At 57.6% G+C, this 19,950-nt stretch overlaps 1 protein-coding gene and 1 long non-coding RNA gene across 2 annotated transcripts in view; both read right to left on the bottom strand.

Moving 5' to 3' along the window:
- Positions 1 to 5,273, bottom strand: part of SHANK3 (SH3 and multiple ankyrin repeat domains 3) — a 126,027-nt gene extending 120,754 nt beyond the window's left edge. Inside the window, exon 1 of the mRNA XM_039711873.1 lies at positions 5,101 to 5,273. Within this exon, the coding sequence (XP_039567807.1) occupies positions 5,101 to 5,163 (63 nt within the window). The 5' untranslated portion in view covers positions 5,164 to 5,273. The remainder of the gene's footprint in view (positions 1 to 5,100) is intronic.
- LOC120503393 lies at positions 5,272 to 19,888 on the bottom strand. Its single transcript, XR_005627732.1, has 3 exons — positions 19,731 to 19,888; positions 18,071 to 18,119; positions 5,272 to 5,325 (listed from the first exon to the last, which is right to left on the bottom strand). It is a non-coding gene; the product is annotated as an uncharacterized LOC120503393 (long non-coding RNA).
- Positions 19,889 to 19,950: the final 62 nt, after the last annotated feature.

The raw sequence follows: 19,950 nt of genomic DNA, 5'->3' as shown, positions 1-19,950 counted from the left end.
GTTCCCATCCCTTGGAATCCACATTCCCATGGGATCCCCACTCTCATCCCTTCCTTTTCCAGGTGTTCCCGTCCCTTGGAATCCACATTCCCATGGGATCCCCACTCTCATCCCTTCCTTTTCCAGGTGTTCCCATGCCTTGGAATCCACATTCCCAGAGAAGAATTTCTATTCCCATCCTTCCCTTTTCCCTGTTCTCCCTTCCCCCCCTGGGAATCGGCCACATGGGATGAGCAGGAGCCTCCTCTTCCTCATCCCAAAGGAATTCCCAACCAGAATTCCCATTCCTGCCCAGACTTGGGACACTGAGGAATCTCCTCGGCAAAGCCAGAGGAAAACTGGGATGGGTCTGGATAAAAACCGCCTTGAAAGGGACAAAATGTGGGAATTCCCACTCCAGCATTCCAAGGATTGAGGGATCAGGGCTGGGAGCTCCCAGCACATCCAGGAAAACATCAGGAAAGACCTCAGGAATTCCAGCTGGACACTCCTGGGCCATCCGGTGCTGGGAGCTGCTCCTGGATAAATCCAGCTGGGATTTATTTGAATTCCGGTTTTTCCTTGATTTCAAGGGGAAGAGGAAGAGTTGCCAGCACAAAGTGGGGAAGGAAAACCTTTGGAAAATTCCAGAAAATTCCTCCCTGGCTGCACAGCTCTGATTTTTCCCAGCTGTTCCCATAAATTCCAGCCCTGGGAGTGCTGGCAGCTTCCCGAGGCTGCAGGAACCTCCCATCTCTCCAAATCCTGGTTTTCCTGGGATGTGCCGAGCTTGTGATTCCTCGGAATGAGTTTTGCCCTGCTTCCAGAGGAAAAACAAATGGAAATCCTTTGGAATCACAGCCGGTGGCAGCCGCCACGGAGCCCATTCCCATGGGATGATCCCAAGGTTTGCTCCGGCACCTCCAGGATTCCAGCACTGCCAACAGAGAGGGAAACTCAGCACATTCCTGGGATTTTTCCTGGATTTGCCACTTTTTCCTAACAAACCGGGAGGATGCTCCTGCCAAATTTCGGGAATGGGTTTTCCCATGGCATTTAACGTCACTGAATCCATAAATTATTCCAGAGGAACCAACCCCAGCTCGGGCGTGTTCGTGTCTCCTTAAAATCCGGCTGCGAGCTCCCGGACCCCGTGGGAGGTTGGGATAATTTTATCCCGGGTCTCCAGCACCCTTCCCACGGAGCAGCCAGAGGCAGGAACGGCTCTTCCCGAAGGATCCGCGGCTCCGGGATGGGACGGGGCAGCTCCGGCAGGATCCAAAGGGTCCTCAGGGATTTCTGCTCCCTCTTTTTGCCAGGATCACCTTCCCAGCTCAGGGTGAGGGAGCAGGGATGATCCAGGTTCTCAAATTCCAAAATTGGAAATCTCCGGATTTCCAAGGAAATCAATTCCCTGCCCCGTGGAAAAACTCTGGGATGGGAAACACCTGGAGCTCCAGGCTGAGACTGGATCCTGGATCATGGCTGGATTCCCTGGAATCAGCACTGGGATCACTGGGACATCCCATGGATTCCCTGGAATGCTGCACTGGGATCAGTGGGACATCCCATGGATTCCCTGGAATCCAGCACAGGATCAGTGGGACATTCCATGGATTCCCTGGAATCAGCACTGGGATCACTGGGACATTCCATGGATTCCCTGGAATCCAGACTGGGATCACTGGGACATCCCATGGATTCCCTGGAATCAGCACTGGGATCACTGGGACATCCCATGGATTCCCTGGAATCCAGCACTGGGATATTCCATGGATTCCCTGGAATGCTGCTCTGGGATCACTGGGACATCCCATGGATTCCCTGGAATGCTGCACTGGGATCACTGGGACATTCCATGGATTCCCTGGAATGCTGCTCTGGGATCAGTGGGACACCCCTCAGCTTCCCAACCTTCCCGACACTCCAGGACCTTCCAGACCTGCTTGGACATTCCAGGATAGTCCCGACGTCCACCTGGACTCCCCAGCACATTCCAGAACATTCCAGACCCCCTGGACACCTCAGGAGATGCCATGACATTCCAGACCTGCTCGGACATCCCAGAACCCCTGGGCACCTCAGGACACTCCAGATGCTCTGCTTGGACACTCAGGACATTCCCAACCTCCCACCTGGACACCTCAGGACATTCCAGAACATTCCTGACCTCCCACCTGGACACCTCAGGACACTCCAGAACATTCCAGATCCCCTGGACACCTCAGCAAAATCCATCCTCCTGCATCCACAATCCGAGTGGGAGAACCGGGAATTGGGATCCCACCACCCCACAGGACACTTGGCAAGGAGAAAAGAGGAGGAAAGACCCCAAAAATTCCTCATTTCCCATATCCCCACTCCCTGCAAAACGTCCCCATTCCCATGGAATTCCAGAATATTCCAAGCTGGAAACCGTCCCCACCGGGATCCCCAAGTCCAACTCTTGGCCCTGCACAAAACAATCCCAACATTCCCAGCACCGACCTCGGGGCATTATCCCAAATTTTCCTGAGCTCCGGCACCTGCCAGCGTCATCCAAACTTTTCCGGAGCTCTGGAATGCCGAGGGTTGGGAGCAATTCCAGAGGTTTGGGGAATGGCAGCTCCCTGGAGCAGCTCCACCAGGAGCTTGCCCAGGATTTTCCAGGTGTGGGAAATTTCAGCCCTCTTCCCTGGCTCAGGTGCAGGTGATAAAAACCGGGATGGAAAACCAATGGAAAAGGCCCTTTATTCCCAGGAAAACTGGGGGGAGTTTTCCCATTTGCACCTGGGAATTCCAGGGAATTCCAGCACTTTATTCCCATTTGCACCTGGGAATTCCAGCACTTCCAAGTAATTCCAAGGATTCGGGATGAGCAAACCCAGTGGAGTTGGGATCCTCAAAGAGGGGTGGAGACAATTCCAGGAGGGCTGGAAAACTTCCCGGGACTTTCAAATCCCAGCTGGAGGTTCCCGGAGAAAAGACGGGAATTCCATAACCTGAGTTTTATGGAATTCCTGATCCCACGCCAGGCCCCAAGAGAATTTTCCTGTCCAAGAGGCTCTGGCCGCCCTCGGTGCCCTCTGCTCAGCCCAGCCCTGTCACCCCACCCTGGCCACCTCAGCTCTGTCACCTCCCCTAACGAGGGCTGTTAATTACCCCACCACCGCGGCCCTCCAGCTTTTCCTGCTTCTCGTTCCCTGCAAATCCCCCAATTCCAGGGAATTCCGGGTTCCTGAATCCCCGTGCCCCGCTGAGCCCTCACCAGGGCTGTGCCCTCCTGGTCACCCCGGGGTCACTCCTGGGGTCACTCCTGGACTTCCAGGGGGTCACTCCTGGGGTCACTCCTGGGATTACTCCTGGACTTCCAGGGGGTCACTCCTGAGGTCACTCCTGGGATCCCTCTGGGGTCACTCCAGGGGTCACTCCTGAGGTCACTCCTAGATTTCTGGGGGTCACTCCTGAGTTCCTTGGGGCCACTCCTGGACTTCTCTCCTGGACTCTCAGGGTCAGTCCTGAACCTCCAGGGGTCACTCCAGCACATCCCACCAATGGCACTGGCACATGTCCCCCCCACTCCAGTGCCCATCACCCCACTCCAGTGTCCATCACATCACTCCAGTGCCCATCACCCCCACCCCATTCCAGTGTCCACCACACCACCCCATTCCAGTGTCCACCACCCCATTCCAGTGTCCACCACACCATTCCAGTGTCCACCACACCATTCCAGTGTCCAGCCCAGCTGAGCACCCAGCACCCTGGACATGAGTGACCGTCACACACCAGTGCCATGGCCCCAAAGCCTGGTCCCGGTCCCAGTCCCGGTTCTGGAGCCGCGGGGTCACTCCTGGGATTACTCCTGGACTTCCAGGGGGTCACTCCTGAGGTCACTCCTGGGATCCCTCTGGGGTCACTCCAGGGGTCACTCCTGAGGTCACTCCTAGATTTCTGGGGGTCACTCCTGAGTTCCTTGGGGCCACTCCTGGACTTCTCTCCTGGACTCTCAGGGTCAGTCCTGAACCTCCAGGGGTCACTCCAGCACATCCCACCAATGGCACTGGCACATGTCCCCCCCATTCCAGTGCCCATCACCCCACTCCAGTGCCCATCACCCCACACCATTCCAGTGTCCATCACATCACTCCAGTGTCCACCACACCATTCCAGTGTCCACCACCCCATTCCAGTGTCCACCACACCATTCCAGTGTCCAGCCCAGCTGAGCACCCAGCACCCTGGACATGAGTGACCGTCACACACCAGTGCCATGGCCCCAAAGCCTGGTCCCGGTCCCAGTCCCGGTTCTGGAGCCGCTCCCAATCCCAGTTTGGTCCCAATCCCAGTCCCGGAGCTGCTCCCAGTTCCAGGCCGGCACTGGAGCCGCCCCCACTGCCCATTCCCAGCCTGCTCCCAGTCCCAATCCTGGTCCCGGAGCCGATCCCAATCCCGGTCCCGGTCCCGTTCCCAGTCCCAGTTCTGGTCCCAGCCCTATCCCAGTGGGTGCGGACCCCCGGGGCGGGGAGCAGCCCCGCGCTGCGACCGCACCGCAGCACCCCGGGATGGCACTGCGGGACTGGGGGACACCGGCGTGGGGACACCGGGGACCCGGGGCCGCGGGGACCCGGGCAATGGGACCCGTCCTGCCGGGCCCGTGGCGGGGAGAAGTTTGCCGGTGCTGCCGGGGCGGCAGCGGGGCCGGGAGCGGGCGGGATGCGGGCGGCGGTCAGTGCCGGTGGGCGCCGAACCGCGAGCGGACCGGGGCGCGGATCGGGGCCGCTCTGAGCGAGGGTCGGGACCGGTCTGGGCCGCTCTGAGCGAGGTCAGGGCTGCTCTGGATGCGGATCGGGGCCGCTCTGGGCTGCGCATCCCGGCGCGGGTGACTCGCGGTGGCGCTCCCGGTGCGGCTCGCGCTGCGCATCCCTGCTCCAGGCACGGTCCCGGTGCGCATCCCGGCGCAGTCCCGGTGCGCATCCCGGCTCCAGGCACGGTCCCGCCGCGCATCCCGGCTGCGGTCCCGGTCCCGGTGCGCATCCCGGTTTCAGGCACGGTCCCGCTGCGCATCCCGGCTCGGCGGCGGCCGCTCGGGGCTCCGTCCCTCCCTCCCTCCCGGTGCCCGGTGGCTCCCCCCGCACTCACCGTCTGCTGCAGGTCGGGGATGCCGATGCGCACCACGATGGCGCCGGGCGCGGGCTCCTCCATGCGCGCCGGGGCCGCCAGCTTGGGCGAGCGGGGCCCGGCGGGGCCGCGGGCCGGCTCCAGGCGCGGCTCCTCCCGCAGGCCGGGGCTCGGCTCCCCGCTGCTGACGGCGCCCGCGCCCGCTCCGCTCCCGCTCCCGCAGCGGCACCGCGCCCGCCCGGGGCCCTGCGGGGGGAAGCGAGCGGGCAGCGGGGCGGCGGGACAGCCCCGGGAGCGGCATCCCGGACCCCCGAGAGGGAGCCCCGGGACTGGGGAGGACGCGTGGGAGAGAACGCGGGAAGCGGAGGATGGAGAAATCTGGGAAGGGAACCCCCGGGATGGACAGGGACAGCCCCGCAGGGACCCTCTGGAATGTCCCCCCAGGAAAGGCCATTCCTAAGGACAAATTTGGGAAGGGACCCCCGGGATGGACAGGGACAGCCCCGCAGGGACCCTCTGGAATGAGCACCCAGGAAAGGCCATTCCTAAGGAGAAATCTGGGAAGGGACCCCCGGGATGGACAGGGACACCTCCACACAGACCCTCTGGAATGTCCCTCCAGGAAGAGCCATTCCCAAGGATAGAGAAACCTGGGAAGGGACCCTGGAACCCCATTCCCAGCAGGAATCATCCCTTGGGAAAGGATCCCCAGGATGGACAGGGACAGCCCCGCAGGGACCCTCTGGAATGCCCCAGGAAGGGTCGTTTGTCAGGAAAGGTCCAGGAGTGAACTCCCACTCTCTCCATGGACATTCCCACTGGGACTCTCTGGAATGTCCCCCCAGAAAGGGCATTCCCAAGGATGGAGAAACCTGGGAAGGGACTCCTGGAACTCCCATTCCCAGCAGGAATCATCCCTTGGGAAAGGATCCCCAGGATGGACACGGACATTCCCACAGGGAGCCTCTGGAATGTCCCTCAGGAAGGAGAAATTCCCCACAAGAAATCTCAAAGGGGACCCCTGGATCCCAAAGTTCCCCCAGCAGGGCCCATTCCCAGGAGTTTTCCAGGATCAGCTCCACTTTTCACATGGAATCTCTCCAGGAATTCCATGGAATTCCCTGAGCACGGCCCATTCCCAGGATTTTTCTGGGATCAGCCCCACTTTTCTCAAGAAATTCCCTCAGTAGGATCCATCCCCTAAAGGGACCCCACAAAGGGACTTTGGGACCCCAACCCTGCTTCTGCATGGAATCTCTCCAGGAATTCCATGGAATTCCTTGAGCAGGGCCCACTCCCAGGAGTTTTCTGGGATCAGCTCCACTTTTCACATGGAATCTCTCCAGGAATTCCATGGAATTCTCCCAGCGAAATTCCCTCAGTAGGATCCATCCCCTAAAGGGACCCCACAAAGGGACTTTGGGACCCCAACCCTGCTTCTGCATGGAATCTCTCCAGGAATTCCATGGAATTCCTTGAGCAGGGCCCACTCCCAGGAGTTTTCTGGGATCAGCTCCACTTTTCTCATGGAATCTCCCCAGGAATTCCATGGAATTCCCCCAGCAGGGTCCATCCCCTAAAGGGACCCCACAAAGGGACTTTGGGATCCCACCCTGAGGGATGAGGAAAAAGAGCAGGAGAACCCCAAAATTCCAGCCAGGAAAACACACTTGGGAAGGAGAAAAATCGGGATAAACAGGGAAAATCACGGGATCCTCCTGCCCCATGGCCTGGGATAAACAGAAAAACCCTTTGGATCTCTTTGGATCCCTTTGGATCCCTTTGCATCCATGCCCCGACCCCATCCCAAATTCTCCTCCCCCCTTTCCCAAATCCTGGATTTGATTTATTCCCATTTTTTCCTCTCTCTCTGTCTCGTTATCCCACAAATGGAGTGCTCCAGATGGCGATCCCTGGGATTTTTCCCTTTTTTTTTTTTCTTTTTCCACCCCTCATTAATTCCCAATAATTTTAAGGCCCCATCTGGGAAAGGCTGGAAAAAATTCCACGATGGAATAATTCCCCAAATTCTGTTTTGCGGAGTCATTTTCCCTCCTTAAATCTACTTCTCTGCTCACAAAAAATTCCACTTTTTTTGTTTTTTTCCCCAATGAATCCATGGAATCTTTTAGGAATTACAGCCCAAAGAGTCTCACTCCAACAGCAGGGAAAAAAAATAAAAAAATAATAAAAAAAAACAAAAAAAACCCACCCTAAAGAATTGGTTGGAAAAGCATCCAAGGGAGCTAGAAAAATATTCCACGATTTTTTTTCCCTGCAGTGGTGTTTTCCTTGGATTTCTGAAAATTCCCTGGATTTTTGAGCATTCCCAAGTGGGTCAGAGCTGAGCCTCCTTCCCTCCTTTTCCTGTGGGAACAGAATTCCCAAATTTCCTGCCCTTCTTCCCATCATTTTGGGATCATAAATCCGGAGCCTTGCCCAAATTCCAGGAACAGCAATTCCATAGGGAAGAGAAATTCCAGAGAGAACAGAAATTCAGAGGGAAATTCCAGAGGGAATCCAGCTGGGAGAACCCTGGGAAAATGCAGTGGGATGGGGAGACCTGGAAAGGATTTTGGGAATTTTGGGGGATTTTTTTTTTTTTTGGGGAAATTTCTCAGATTGGATTGGAGTTTTTCACTGGGATTGGAATTTTTCCCTGGGGTTGAAATTTTGGGATTGGAGCTTTTCCCTGGGAATTGGAGTTTTTCCCCGGGATTGGAATTTTCCTGGGATTGAAGCTTTTCCCAGGGAATGGGCCCAGGAAGAGCTGGGAAAATCCCAACTGGGATTTTCCAGACCTGGAATTGTCACTGCCCGGCCACACGGGAGAGGGGTCACAGATCCCAAACAATTCCTGCCCTTCCAGAGATCCCAAATTATCCCTGTCCTTCCAGGGATCCCAAACAATTCCTGCCCTTCCAGAGATCCCAAATTATCCCTGTCCTTCCAGGGATCCCAAACAATTCCTGCCCTTCCAGATCCAACCCTGTGGCTCCGGCTGCCAAAGCCTCGCCTGGATCAGGGATCCTGGAGGGATCAGGGATCCAGACTCACCTGGAAGGATCAAAGGCATGAAACCTGGAAGGATCAGGGATCCAACCCCTGTCCTGCAGAGATCTGGGAGCCAAACCCTTCCTGGAAGGATCTGGAGAGAATCCCTTTCCTGGAAAGATCTGGGAGCCAAAGCCTCACCTGGATCAGGGATCCACTCCCTGCCCTGCAAGGATCAGGGATCCAGACCCTCATCTGGAAGGATCAAGGGAACCAAACCTGGAAGAACCAGGGAGCCAAAACCTCACCTGGATCAGGGAATGTGGAAGGATCAGGGGAATGAAACCTGGGAAGATCTGGGATCCAATCCCTGCCCTGGAAGAACCAGGGAGCCAAAACCTCACCTGGATCAGGGAATGTGGAAGGATCAGGGGAATGAAACCTGGGAAGATCTGGGATCCAATCCCTGCCCTGGAAGAACCAGGGAGCCAAAACCTCACCTGGATCAGGGAATGTGGAAGGATCAGGGGGCCAAAATCCCTCACCTGGATCAGGGATCCTGGAAGGATCAGGGATCCAATCCCTGCCCTGGAATCATCAAGAGAACCAAACCTGGAAGAACCAGGGAGCCAAAACCTCACCTGGATCAGGGAATGTGGAAGGATCAGGGGGCCAAAATCCCTCACCTGGATCAGGGATCCTGGAAGGACCAAGGGAATGAATCCTGGAAGGATCAGGGATCCAATCCCTGCCCTGGAAGAACCAGGGAGCCAAAGCCTCACCTGGATCAGGGATCCTGGAGGAATCCAGACCCTCCCTGGGAAGGATCAGGGGAATGAGACCTGGAAGGATCAGTGGGACAAGATCCTCACCTGGAAGGATCAAGGGAACAAAACCCAGAAGGATCAGGGATCCAATCCCTCACCTGGAAGGATCAGGGAACCAAACTTGGAAGGATCAGGGGAATGAGACCTGGAAGGATCAGTGGGACAAGATCCTCACCTGGAAGGATCAGGGAACCAGACTTGGAAGGATCAGGGGAACAAAAGCTGATCTGGAATTCTCAGGGGAGCCAAAGCCTCCCCTGGAATGATCAGGGGAGCCTGGAAAGATCTGGGATCCAATCCCTGCCTGGAAGGATTTGGGATCCAGACCCTGCCCTGGAAGGATTTGGGATCCAATCCCTGCCCTGGAAGGATTTGGGATCCAGACCCTTCCCAGGAAGGATCAGGGATCCAGACCCTGTCCTGGAAGGATTTGGGATGCAATCCCTGCCCTGGAAGGATTTGGGATCCAGACCCTTCCCAGGAAGGATCAGGGATCCAGACCCTGTCCTGGAAGGATTTGGGATGCAATCCCTGCCCTGGAAGGATTTGGGATCCAGACCCTTCCCAGGAAGGATCAGGGATCCAGACCCTGTCCTGGAAGGATTTGGGATGCAATCCCTGCCCTGGAAGGATTTGGGATCCAATCCCTGCCTGGAAGGATTTGGGATCCAGACCCTTCCCAGGAAGGATCAGGGATCCAGACCCTGTCCTGGAAGGATTTGGGATCCAATCCCTGCCCTGGAAGGATTTGGGATCCAATCCCTGCCCTGGAAGGATTTGGGATCCAGACCCTGCCCTGGAAGGATTTGGGATCCAATCCCTGTCCTGGAAGAACCAGGGATCCAGACCCTGCCCTGGAAGGATCAGGGATCCAGACCCTGCCCTGGAAGGATCTGTGATCCAATCCCTGTCCTGGAAGAACCAGGGATCCAAAGCCTCACCTGGGTCGGGGATCCCGGGAAGGATCAGGGATCCAATCCCCCCTGGAAGGCTCGGGAATGTCACTCGGGCCGGGCCCGGGGACACTCGGCGCCGTTTGTCACCTGAGTGACCCTGGAACCCTCGGGAATGGGGACACGGGGACACGCACGGGGACTGTCCTGCTCTGACCCCGCCGTGCCACCCCCGCGGGGCCGGCAGTGCCACCGGGGCCGCTCCCCGGCGCGGTGCCAGCCCCGTGCCAGCCCTGCCAGGCTGTCCCCGCGCTTATCTGGCCACGGGGAGGTCACCGCTGCTGTCCCCAAGCCACGTGACAGGGACACAGCGCGGCCCGGGCCAGCCCCGCCGTGTCCTTTGTCACCGCGGGGGGGCTCGGGGACAAACCTGGCAGGGGACAGACCCGGGAGGGGACAGGGACAGGGGGAGGGACAGGGGACAGGGACAGGGGACAGGGGGAAGAGACAGAAACAGGGGACAGGGACAGAAGAGGAAAGGACAGGGACAGGGACAGAAGCAGAGGAAGGGGAAGGGACAGAAAGAGGGGACAGGGACAGGAGCAGAAGGGGACAGGGAAGGGGACAGCAGGGGAAGGGACAGGAGCAGGAAAAGGGAAGGGACAGGACCAGGATTGTCCCCTCTGGAGTCCCCGCCCGTGCCAGGACACGGGGACAGCGCGGGGAGCATCGATGGCCCGCGGGTGGCCGCAGTGTCCCCGCAGTGTCCCCGCAGTGTCCCCAGCGCCTGCCGGGTAATTCCATGGATTTTTCCTCTGCCGCTCTTCCAGGGGCACTGGGGCACCGCCAGGGGCCGGGCATTAAAGGGCGAGCGCCACCCCCTTGGGGACACCAGCGGGACAAGGGGGACATCCCGGGGACACCGGTGGCCCCAAATGTCCGGCACAGGACACCCGGGCTGGGGGCGCTTCCAGGGATCCCGTGGGAAGAATTCCGGGTGGAGATTTTGGGGATTCTCCACATTCCTGGAATAGGATCAGCTACGGAGCTCCTGTGCTCCAGGATGAAAATTCCCAATTTTCCTGGGTTCCTGTGTTCCAGGATGGACATTCCCGATTTTCCTGACCTCCTGTGCTCCAGGATGGACATTCCTGATTCTCCTGAGCTCCTGTGTTCCAGGATGGACATTCCCAATTTTCCCAGAGTTCCTGTGTTCCAGGATGGACATTCCCGATTTTCCTGACCTCCTGTGTTCCAGGATGGACATTCCCAATTCTCCTGAGCTCCTGTGTTCCAGGATGAACATTCCCAATTTTCCTGCATCTCCTGTGTTCCAGGATGAACATTCCCAATTTTCCCAGAGCTCCTGTGTTCCAGAATGGACATTCCTGATTTTCCCAGAGTTCCTGTGTTCCAGGATGAACATTCCCAATTTTCCCAGAGCTCCTGTGTTCCAGGATGAAAATTCCTGATTTTCCTGGATCTCCTGTGTTCCAGGATGGACATTCCTGATTTTCCTGAGCTCCTGTGTTCCAGGATGAACATTCCCAATTTTCCTGAGCTCCCGTGTTCCAGGATGGACATTCCCGATTTTCCTGAGCTCCCGTGTTCCAGGATGGACATTCCCAGTTTTCCTGGATCTCCTGTGTTCCAGGATGAACATTCCCAATTTTCCTGAGCTCCCGGGTTCCAGGATGGACATTCCCATCCCAATTTTCCTGAGCTCCCGTGTTCCAGGATGGACATTCCCGATTTTCCTGAGCTCCCGTGTTCCAGGATGGACATTCCCAGTTTTCCTGGATCTCCTGTGTTCCAGGATGAACATTCCCAATTTTCCTGAGCTCCCGTGTTCCAGGATGGACATTCCTGATTTTCCTGAGCTCCCATGTTCCAGGATGGACATTCCTGATTTTTCTGAGCTCCTGTGTTCCAGGATGAACATTCCCAATTTTCCTGTCAGAGCTGCTCCATCCCTGCCTGGCCTTTCCGGGATGATCCCAGAGTTTGGTGCCACCAAATCCCAAAATTCCCGGTGGTGCCAGAGGGGCTGGGGAGGGGTTTGGGGACAAGAGAGGGATTTGGGGACAGTCCATAGATTTTGGGGACAGCCCAGATTTGGGGCAGGAGGAGATTTGGGGACAGGAGGGAGGGACTGGGGACAAGAGAGAGGACTGGGAACAGGACACAGATTTGGGGACAGCCCAGATTTGGGCAGAATGAGATTTGGGGACAGGAGGGAGGGACTGGGGACAAGAGAGAGGACTGGGGACAGGACACGGTTTGGGGGACAAGTCGGGGATTTTGGGACAGAACACAGATTTTGGGGGCAGGAAGGAGATTTTGGGACAGGACAGGAGTTCAGGGACAGGAGAGGGGTCTGGGGAGAGGACACGGGTTTGGGGACAGGACAGAGATTTGGGGACAGAAGGGAGGTTTGGGGACAAAAGAGGGGATTTGGGGACAGGACAGATTTGGGGACAGGACACGGGTTTGGGGACAGGACAGAGATTTGGGGACAGGAGGGAGGGACTGGGGACAAGAGAGAGGACTGGGGACAGGACACGGTTTGGGGGACAAGTCGGGGATTTTGGGACAGAACACAGATTTTGGGGGCAGGAAGGAGATTTTGGGACAGGACAGGAGTTCAGGGACAGGAGAGGGCTCTGGGGAGAGGACACGGGCTTGGGGACAGGACAGAGATTTGGGAACAAGAGAGGGATTTGGGGACAGGACAGGCCCAAGAGAGAGGACTGGGAACAGGACATGGTTTTGGGGACAAGTCGGGGATTTTGGGACAGAACACAGATTTTGGGGGCAGGAAGGAGATTTTGGGACAGGACAGGAGTTCAGGGACAGGAGAGGGGTCTGGGGAGAGGACACGGGTTTGGGGACAGGACAGAGATTTGGGGACAGAAGGGAGGTTTGGGGACAAAAGAGGGGATTTGGGGACAGGACAGATTTGGGGACAGGACACGGGTTTGGGGACAGGACAGAGATTTGGGGACAAGAGAGGTATTTGGGGACAGGACAGGCGTTGGGAACAGGTCACAGATTTTGGGGACAGGCCACAGTTTTGGGGTCTGCCCCGTGACCTCCCCCATCCTGAGAATGACCCCTCTGGATTGGGAATGTCGCCCTGGATCGGGAATGTCCCCCGGGTTCGGGAATGTCCCCCCTGGATCGGGAATGTCCTCCAGGTTCGGGAATGTCCCCCTGGATTGGGAATGTCCCCCCGGGTTTGGGAATGTCCCCCTGGATCCGGGAATGTCCCCCTGGATTGGGAATGTCCCCCCGGGTTTGGGAATGTCCCCCTGGATCGGGAATGTCCCCAGGTTTCGGGAATGTCCCCCTGGGTTTGGGAATGTCCCCCCGGATCGGGAATGTCCCCCTGGGTTCGGGAATGTCCCCCTGGGTTCGGGAATGTCCCCCTGGGTTCGGGAATGTCCCCCTGGGTTCGGGAATGTCCCCAGGTTTCGGGAATGTCCCCAGGTTTCGGGAATGTCCCCCGGGTTCGGGGCTCCCCCATCCCGCTCCGTATCCATGGGAACATTCCCGGCACCGTCACCATGGAAACCGCAGCGCCACGCGCGGCACTGCGGGACCTGCGCACCTGCGGGACAGAGGGACAGAGGGACAGGGGGACAGGAATGGGGACAGAGGGACAGGGGGACAGGGACAGAGGGACAGAGGGACAGGAATGGTGACAGGGACAGAGGGACAGAGGGACAGGGGGACAGAGACAGGGGGACAGGAATGGGGACAGAGGGACAGGGGGACACGGGGGACAGGGACAGAGGGACAGGGACAGAGGGGGCACGGACTGCCCTGTGCTGGGGACACGGGGGACAGCGAACCCGGCACGGACTGCCCTGTGCTGGGGGACACGGGGGACACGGGGGACAGGGACAGGGGGACAGGAATGGGACAGACAGGACAGCAACAGAGGGGACAGAGGGGACAGCGGCAGGGGGGACAGGGACAGAAAGGGACAGGAATGGGGACAGGGACAGAAGGAGAGAGGGGACGGGGGACAGAGGGACGGGGGGATGGGAACAGAGGGACAGGAATGGGGACAGCTGGGACAGCAACAGAGGGGACAATGACAGGGGGACAGGGACAGAGGAGACAGGGGGGACAGAGGGACAGGGACAGCGGGGACAGGGTGGGGGACAGGGGGGACAGGGGGGACAGAGCTGTACGGGACACGGGAAATCCCTGCCAGGGCTGGAGCATTCCAGGACCCCACAGATCCCAGATCCTGGGTGGGGACAGCCCCCAACATCCCCAAGGATCGGGAGAGGAGCAGGCCCGGAGGACAATTCCAGAGCCCGCCGGTGCCACCGGGGACACGGGGACAAACAAATGCCACCCGGCAGCTCCCGCAATTCCCGCTCTCATCCCGGGACAGCGCGCTGGTGGCACCGCCAGGCCCGGCGTGGCCCGGGCGCGTCCCCGCCCCGCTGGGGACCCCAAAGCCCCGGGAACCCCCGGGAATTCCACGGGAGCGCCGGTGCCGCCCATCCCGGGGCCGGATCTCACCTGTTCCCGGAATCCCGAGGGCTCGGAGCCGCCCGGAGCTGGATCCAGCCGGGACAAACACCCGGGGAAGGCGGGAGGGCCCCCCCGCGCCGGGCCGGGGCCGCTAATGGGATCAGCCCCGCTCCATCTGCTCGGCGGGGCCGCCGCTAATCCCGGGAACCGCGCCCCGGGAGATTCCGGGAATCGAGGGGAGATCCCGGGAACGGCCGGGAGATTCCGGGAATCGAGGGGAGATTCCGGGAATCGAGGGGAAATTCCGGGAACGGCGGGGAAATAATGGGAATCTGGGACATGTCAGAAATTGTGGGGAAATTCCGGGAATAACAGAGAAATAATGGGAATTTGGGACATGTCGGAAATCGCTGAGAAATTCCGGGAACCGGGGAGAGATTACGGGAATCACAGGGAACGGCCGGGAGATCCCGGGAATCGAGGGGAGATTCCGGGAACGGCCGGGAGATCCCGGGAACGGCCGGGAAATTCCGGGAATCGAGGGGAGATCCCGGGAACGGCCGGGAAATAATGGGCATTTGGGACATGTCCGAAATTGTGGGGAAATTCCGGGAATAACAGGGAAACAATGGGAATTTGGGACATGTCGGAAATCGCTGAGAAATTCCGGGAACCGGGGAGAGATTACGGGAATCACAGGGATATTCTGGGAATCACGGAGAAATCCTGGGAACCACGGGGAAATCCTGGGAATCACGGGGAAATAATGGGAATTTGGGACATGTCGGAAATCGCGGAGAAATTCCGGGAATTGAGGAGAGATTACGGGAATTGGGGAAATTATGGGAATTGAGGAGAAATTACGGGAATCGCGGGGAAATTTCAGGAATTGCGGAGATATTCCATGAATTGGAGACATGTCGGAAATCGTGGAGAAATTCCAGGAATCGGAGAGAGATTACAGGAATCTGGGAAATTATGGGAATTGAGGAGAAATTATGGGAATTGGGAGGGATTACGGGAATCACGGGGAAATAATGGGAATTTGGGACATGTCGGAAATCGCAGAGAAATTCCGGGAATCAGGGAGAGATTACAGGAATCAGAGGGAAATTACGGGAATCAGGGAGGAATTAGAGGATTCAGGGGGAAATTCTGGGAATTGAGGAGAAATTCGGGTAATCAGAGAGAAATTCTGGGAATTGAGGAGAAATTACGGGAATTGGGAGAGATTACGGGAATCAGAGAGGAATCAGGGAGAAATTCTGGGAATTGCAAGGAAATTACAGGAATTGGGGAGAAATTCCGGGAATTGAAGAGAAATTCCAGGAATCATGGAGAAATTCTAGGAACTGAGGCAAAATCTCAGGATTTGAGGAGAAATCGTGGGATTCAGGGAGGAATCCAGGAATTACAGAGAAATCGCGGGAACTGGGGAGAAATTCTGGGAATCACAGAGAAATCCAGGGAATCACAAAGAAATCCCGTGGATCGGGGAGAAATTCTGGGACGTGGGGCGAAATCCAGGGAATCGGGGAGAAATTCCAGGAATCGCTGAGAAATTCTGGGAATTGAGGCAAAATCTCAGGAATCAAGGAGAAATCCTGGGAATCGGGAAGAAATCCCAGGAATTATGCAGAAATCCCAGGAATCACAGAGAAATCCAGGGAATCACAGAGAAATCCCGGGAATCACAGAGAAATCCCAGGAATCACAGAACAATCCAGGGAATCACAGAGAAATCCCGGAATCACAGAGAAATCCCGGGAATCACAGACAATCCAGGGAATCCCAGAGAAATCCCGGGATCAGGGAACGGCGCTGTCCCCCCGCCACGGATCCCTCGAGTCTGGCACCAGCGGGAGGCTCCAGACGCGCATTCCAGAGGGAGAACAGCTTGGGAAAGCTCCCACGTTCCCGCATTCCCACATTCCCGCATTCCCACGTTCCCGCATTCCCTCCCACAGGCGGCAGGGAAGCGCCTGCAGCGCCCGGAGTGGGAAAGCAGCGTTTGGAATGGCCGGGAATGGCCGGGAATGGCCGGGAATGGCCGGGAATGGCCGGGAATAAAGCACTGGGAGCACATTCCGGAGGTTCTGGGATGACGCTGGAGCCGGGAGGAGCCCCCTGGGCTCCGCTGGAATTCCCGTTCCTTGGTTTGACCCCTGGTCCCTGGGATTTCATCCCAAAGCCTGGCAGGGAAGGGGCTGGGAGCTCCTGGGGTGTCCCTGTGGGAATTCCCAGCTATTCCAGTCCTGGGATGGGATGGGATCAGCCCGGGGACAGGAGCTGGAATCCCAAATCCCAGTGATTCCCAGGATTGGGAATGGCTCCAGGTGGGAACAGCAGCAAGTCCTGGGGCTGGTTTGGGATTGGGATTGGAATTGGGATTGGGATAGGATCGAGACTGAGGTCAGGATCAGGACTGGGTTTGGGATTGGGATTAGGATCAGGATCGGGATTGGGTTTGGGATCAGGATCGGGATTGGGTTTGGGATTGGGATCAGGATCAGGATCTTTTCCAGGAACAGAGGAGCTCTGAATGCCACAGGAAGAGGTCAGGGCAGAGATTGGGAAAATCCCTGAGGAAAAACCCCCTGGAGGGAAGGTTTGGATCGGGAGGATCCGGACACTTTTCCTTTGTCACCTCCATGGGACATCTGTCCCCTCCCTGTCCCCATCCCAGTGCCAGGGACGGCCGCGCTTCCAAAGGCTCCGGGAGAACCCCCACAGCTCCAGGGGGACCTGCCCAGCCACATTCCCATGGGATTCTCCTGCTGGAAACTCCCATGGGAACGTGGGAAAATCCCAGAATTTGTGGGAATTTCCAGAGCCACGGCTGCTCCTGCCTCAAAGCCGGCACCGCTCGGAGCCTTTCCAGCCTTTCCCAACTTTTCCCATTCCCATTCCTGCCCTCAACTCTCCACACCTGAGCCAGGACTGCTCTGAGCCCTGCCAGCCTTTTCCAGCCTTTCCCAGCTTTTCCCAACCTTTTCCAGTTTTCCCCAGCATTTCCCAGTCTTTTCCAGCCTTTCCCAGTTTTTTCCAGCCTTTCCCAAATTTTCCAGCCTTTTCCCATTCCTGTTACTGCCTGCAGGGACCGCTCTGAGCCCAGTCTTTTCCAGCTTTTCCCAGTTTTTTTTGCAGCCTTTTACAGTTTTTCTGTTTTTCCCTCCCAGCCTTTCCCAGTTTTTCCCAGCCTTTCCCAAATTTTCCAGCCTTTTCCCATTCCTGTTACTGCCTGCAGGGACCGCTCTGAGCCCAGTCTTTTCCAGCTTTTCCCAGGTTTTTTTTGCAGCCTTTTACAGTTTTTCTGTTTTTCCCAGCCTTTCCCAGTCTTTCCCAGTATTTCCCAGTTTTTGTCATTCCTGCCCCCATCTCCCACTCCTGATCCCCAGAGGAGTTTCCCGTCTGGATCCCCCGTCCCAGCTGGATCCCCCGTCCCAGCCCCATTCCTGGCTGGATTTCCCATCCCAGGGCCATTCCCAGCTGGATTCCCTGTCCCAGCCCCATTCCCAGCCCCATTCCTGGCTGGATTTCCCATCCCAGGGCCATTCCCGGCTGGATCCCCCATCCCAGGGCCATTCCCAGCCCCATTCCCGTCTGGATTCCCTACTCCAGGGCCATTCCCAGCCCCATTCCCGTCTGGATCCCCTGTCCCAGCCCCATTCCCAGCCCCATTCCTGGCTGGATCCCCCACTCCAGGGCCATTCCCAGCCCCATTCCCAGCCCCATTCCCAGCCCCATTCCCAGCCCCATTCCCGGCGATCCCAAGGAAGGGCTCACCTGGCAGCAGAGTCACGGGCCGGGCTCACAGCGCTCCCTCCTCATCCACCTGCGGGGACAGAGGGGACACGTCAGAGCATTCCCGGGAATGGGAACGCTGGGAATGCGGTGGCAGGAGGGTGGGAATGCGAGAATTCCCAGAAAAGGGGCAGCAGGGACAGGGAAGGGCACCTCTGGTGTCGCAGGGAAGACAAAATTCTGAGCTCTGAGAATTCCTGACACACAAACCCATCCTTATCCCGAGAATTCCTGACACACAAACCCATCCTTATCCCGAGAATTCCTGCCACATAAACCCATCCTTATCCCGAGAATTCCTGACACACAAACCCATCCTTATCCCGAGAATTCCTGGCACACAAACCCATCCTTATCCCGAGAATTCCCACCGCAGGAGCCCATCCTTATCCCGAGAATTCCCACCACAGGAGCCCATCCTTATCCCGTGCTGTGCCAGTGAGAGCCCCAGGGAACATCCCAGGGATCAGGAGAGGGATGATGGATGCAGGGACCTGGCTCAGCGGGAGCCATGGATGCTTCTCCCACCCCGGATCAGTGGGATCCCCCACTTTTCCCACCCTGGATTAGTGGGATCCTCCACTTTTCCCACCCCGGATCACTGGGATTCTGCACTTTTCCCACTCTGGATCAGTGGGATCCTCCAGCACCAATCTCGCCATGGATCAGTGGGGTTCTTCCCACACTTTTCCCACCCCAGATCAGTGGGATCCTCCACTTTTCCCATCCTGGATCAATGGGATCCTCCACTTTTCCCACCCCAGATCAGTGGGATCATCCACCTCTCCCACCCTGGATTAGTGGGATCCTCCAGCACCAATCCCACTCCACATCAGTGGGATTCTGCACTTTTCCCACCCCAGATCAGTGGGATTTTCCAGCACCAATCCCACCCTGGATTGGTGGGATCCTCACTTTCCCCACTCTGGATCAATGGGGTTCTTCCCACACTTTTCCCACTCTGGATCAATGGGATTGCTTCCTCCACTTTTCCCACCCTGGATCAGTGGGATCCCCCACCTTTCACACCCCGAATCAGTGGGATCCACCAGCACCAATCCCACTCTGGACCAATGGGGTTCTTCCTGTTGTTTTCCCACCCCAGACCAGTGGGATCCTCCACGTTTCCCACCCCAGATCAGTGGGATCCTCCACGTTTCCCCCCCCAGATCAGTGGGATTTTCCAGCACCAATCCCACCCTGGATTAGTAGGATCCTCACTTTCCCCACTCTGGATCAATGGGATCCTCCACTTTTCCCACCCCAGACCAGCGGGATCCTCCACCTCTCCCATCCTGGATCAGTGGGATCCTCCAGCACCGATCCCATTCTGGATCAATGGGGTTCTTCCCACACTTTTCCCACCCCGAATCAGTGGGATTCTCCAGCACCAATCCCACCCTGGATTAGTAGGATCCTCACTTTCCCCACTCTGAATCAGTGGGATCCTCCAGTTTTCCCACCCCGAATCAGTGGGATCCTCCACTTTTCCCATCCTGGATCAGTGGGATCCTCCACTTTTCCCACCCCGGCTCAGCGGGATCCTCTCCCGGCTCACCCCCAGCCTCCCCTCGGTGCCACCAGCCCCGAATGTCCCCACAGGGGTCACCCCTTTCCCTTCCTCCTGGGGGCCGGCGCCCACCTCCAGCCCGGAAATTCGGGAACGGGAACATCCAGGGAATGGGAACATCCAGGGAGCCTCTGGGGCCGCTCGGCGCCGCCAAGGCCGCGCTCGGGGCGGGCGCTGAAATGGCTGCTGCTTCTTAGGGAATTAAAAATGCATGGCTTGGGAATTCTCCCAGCGCCGCCGCTGCTGCCAGCCGGGAAGGGGGGGAAAGGGGGGAAAAGGGGGGAAAAAAGGG

Source organism: Passer montanus, unplaced genomic scaffold (assembly GCF_014805655.1).
Source record: "Passer montanus isolate IOZ18808 unplaced genomic scaffold, ASM1480565v1 scaffold250, whole genome shotgun sequence".
NCBI lineage: Eukaryota > Metazoa > Chordata > Aves > Passeriformes > Passeridae > Passer > Passer montanus.
This window is presented reverse-complemented; position numbering and strand designations above follow the sequence as displayed.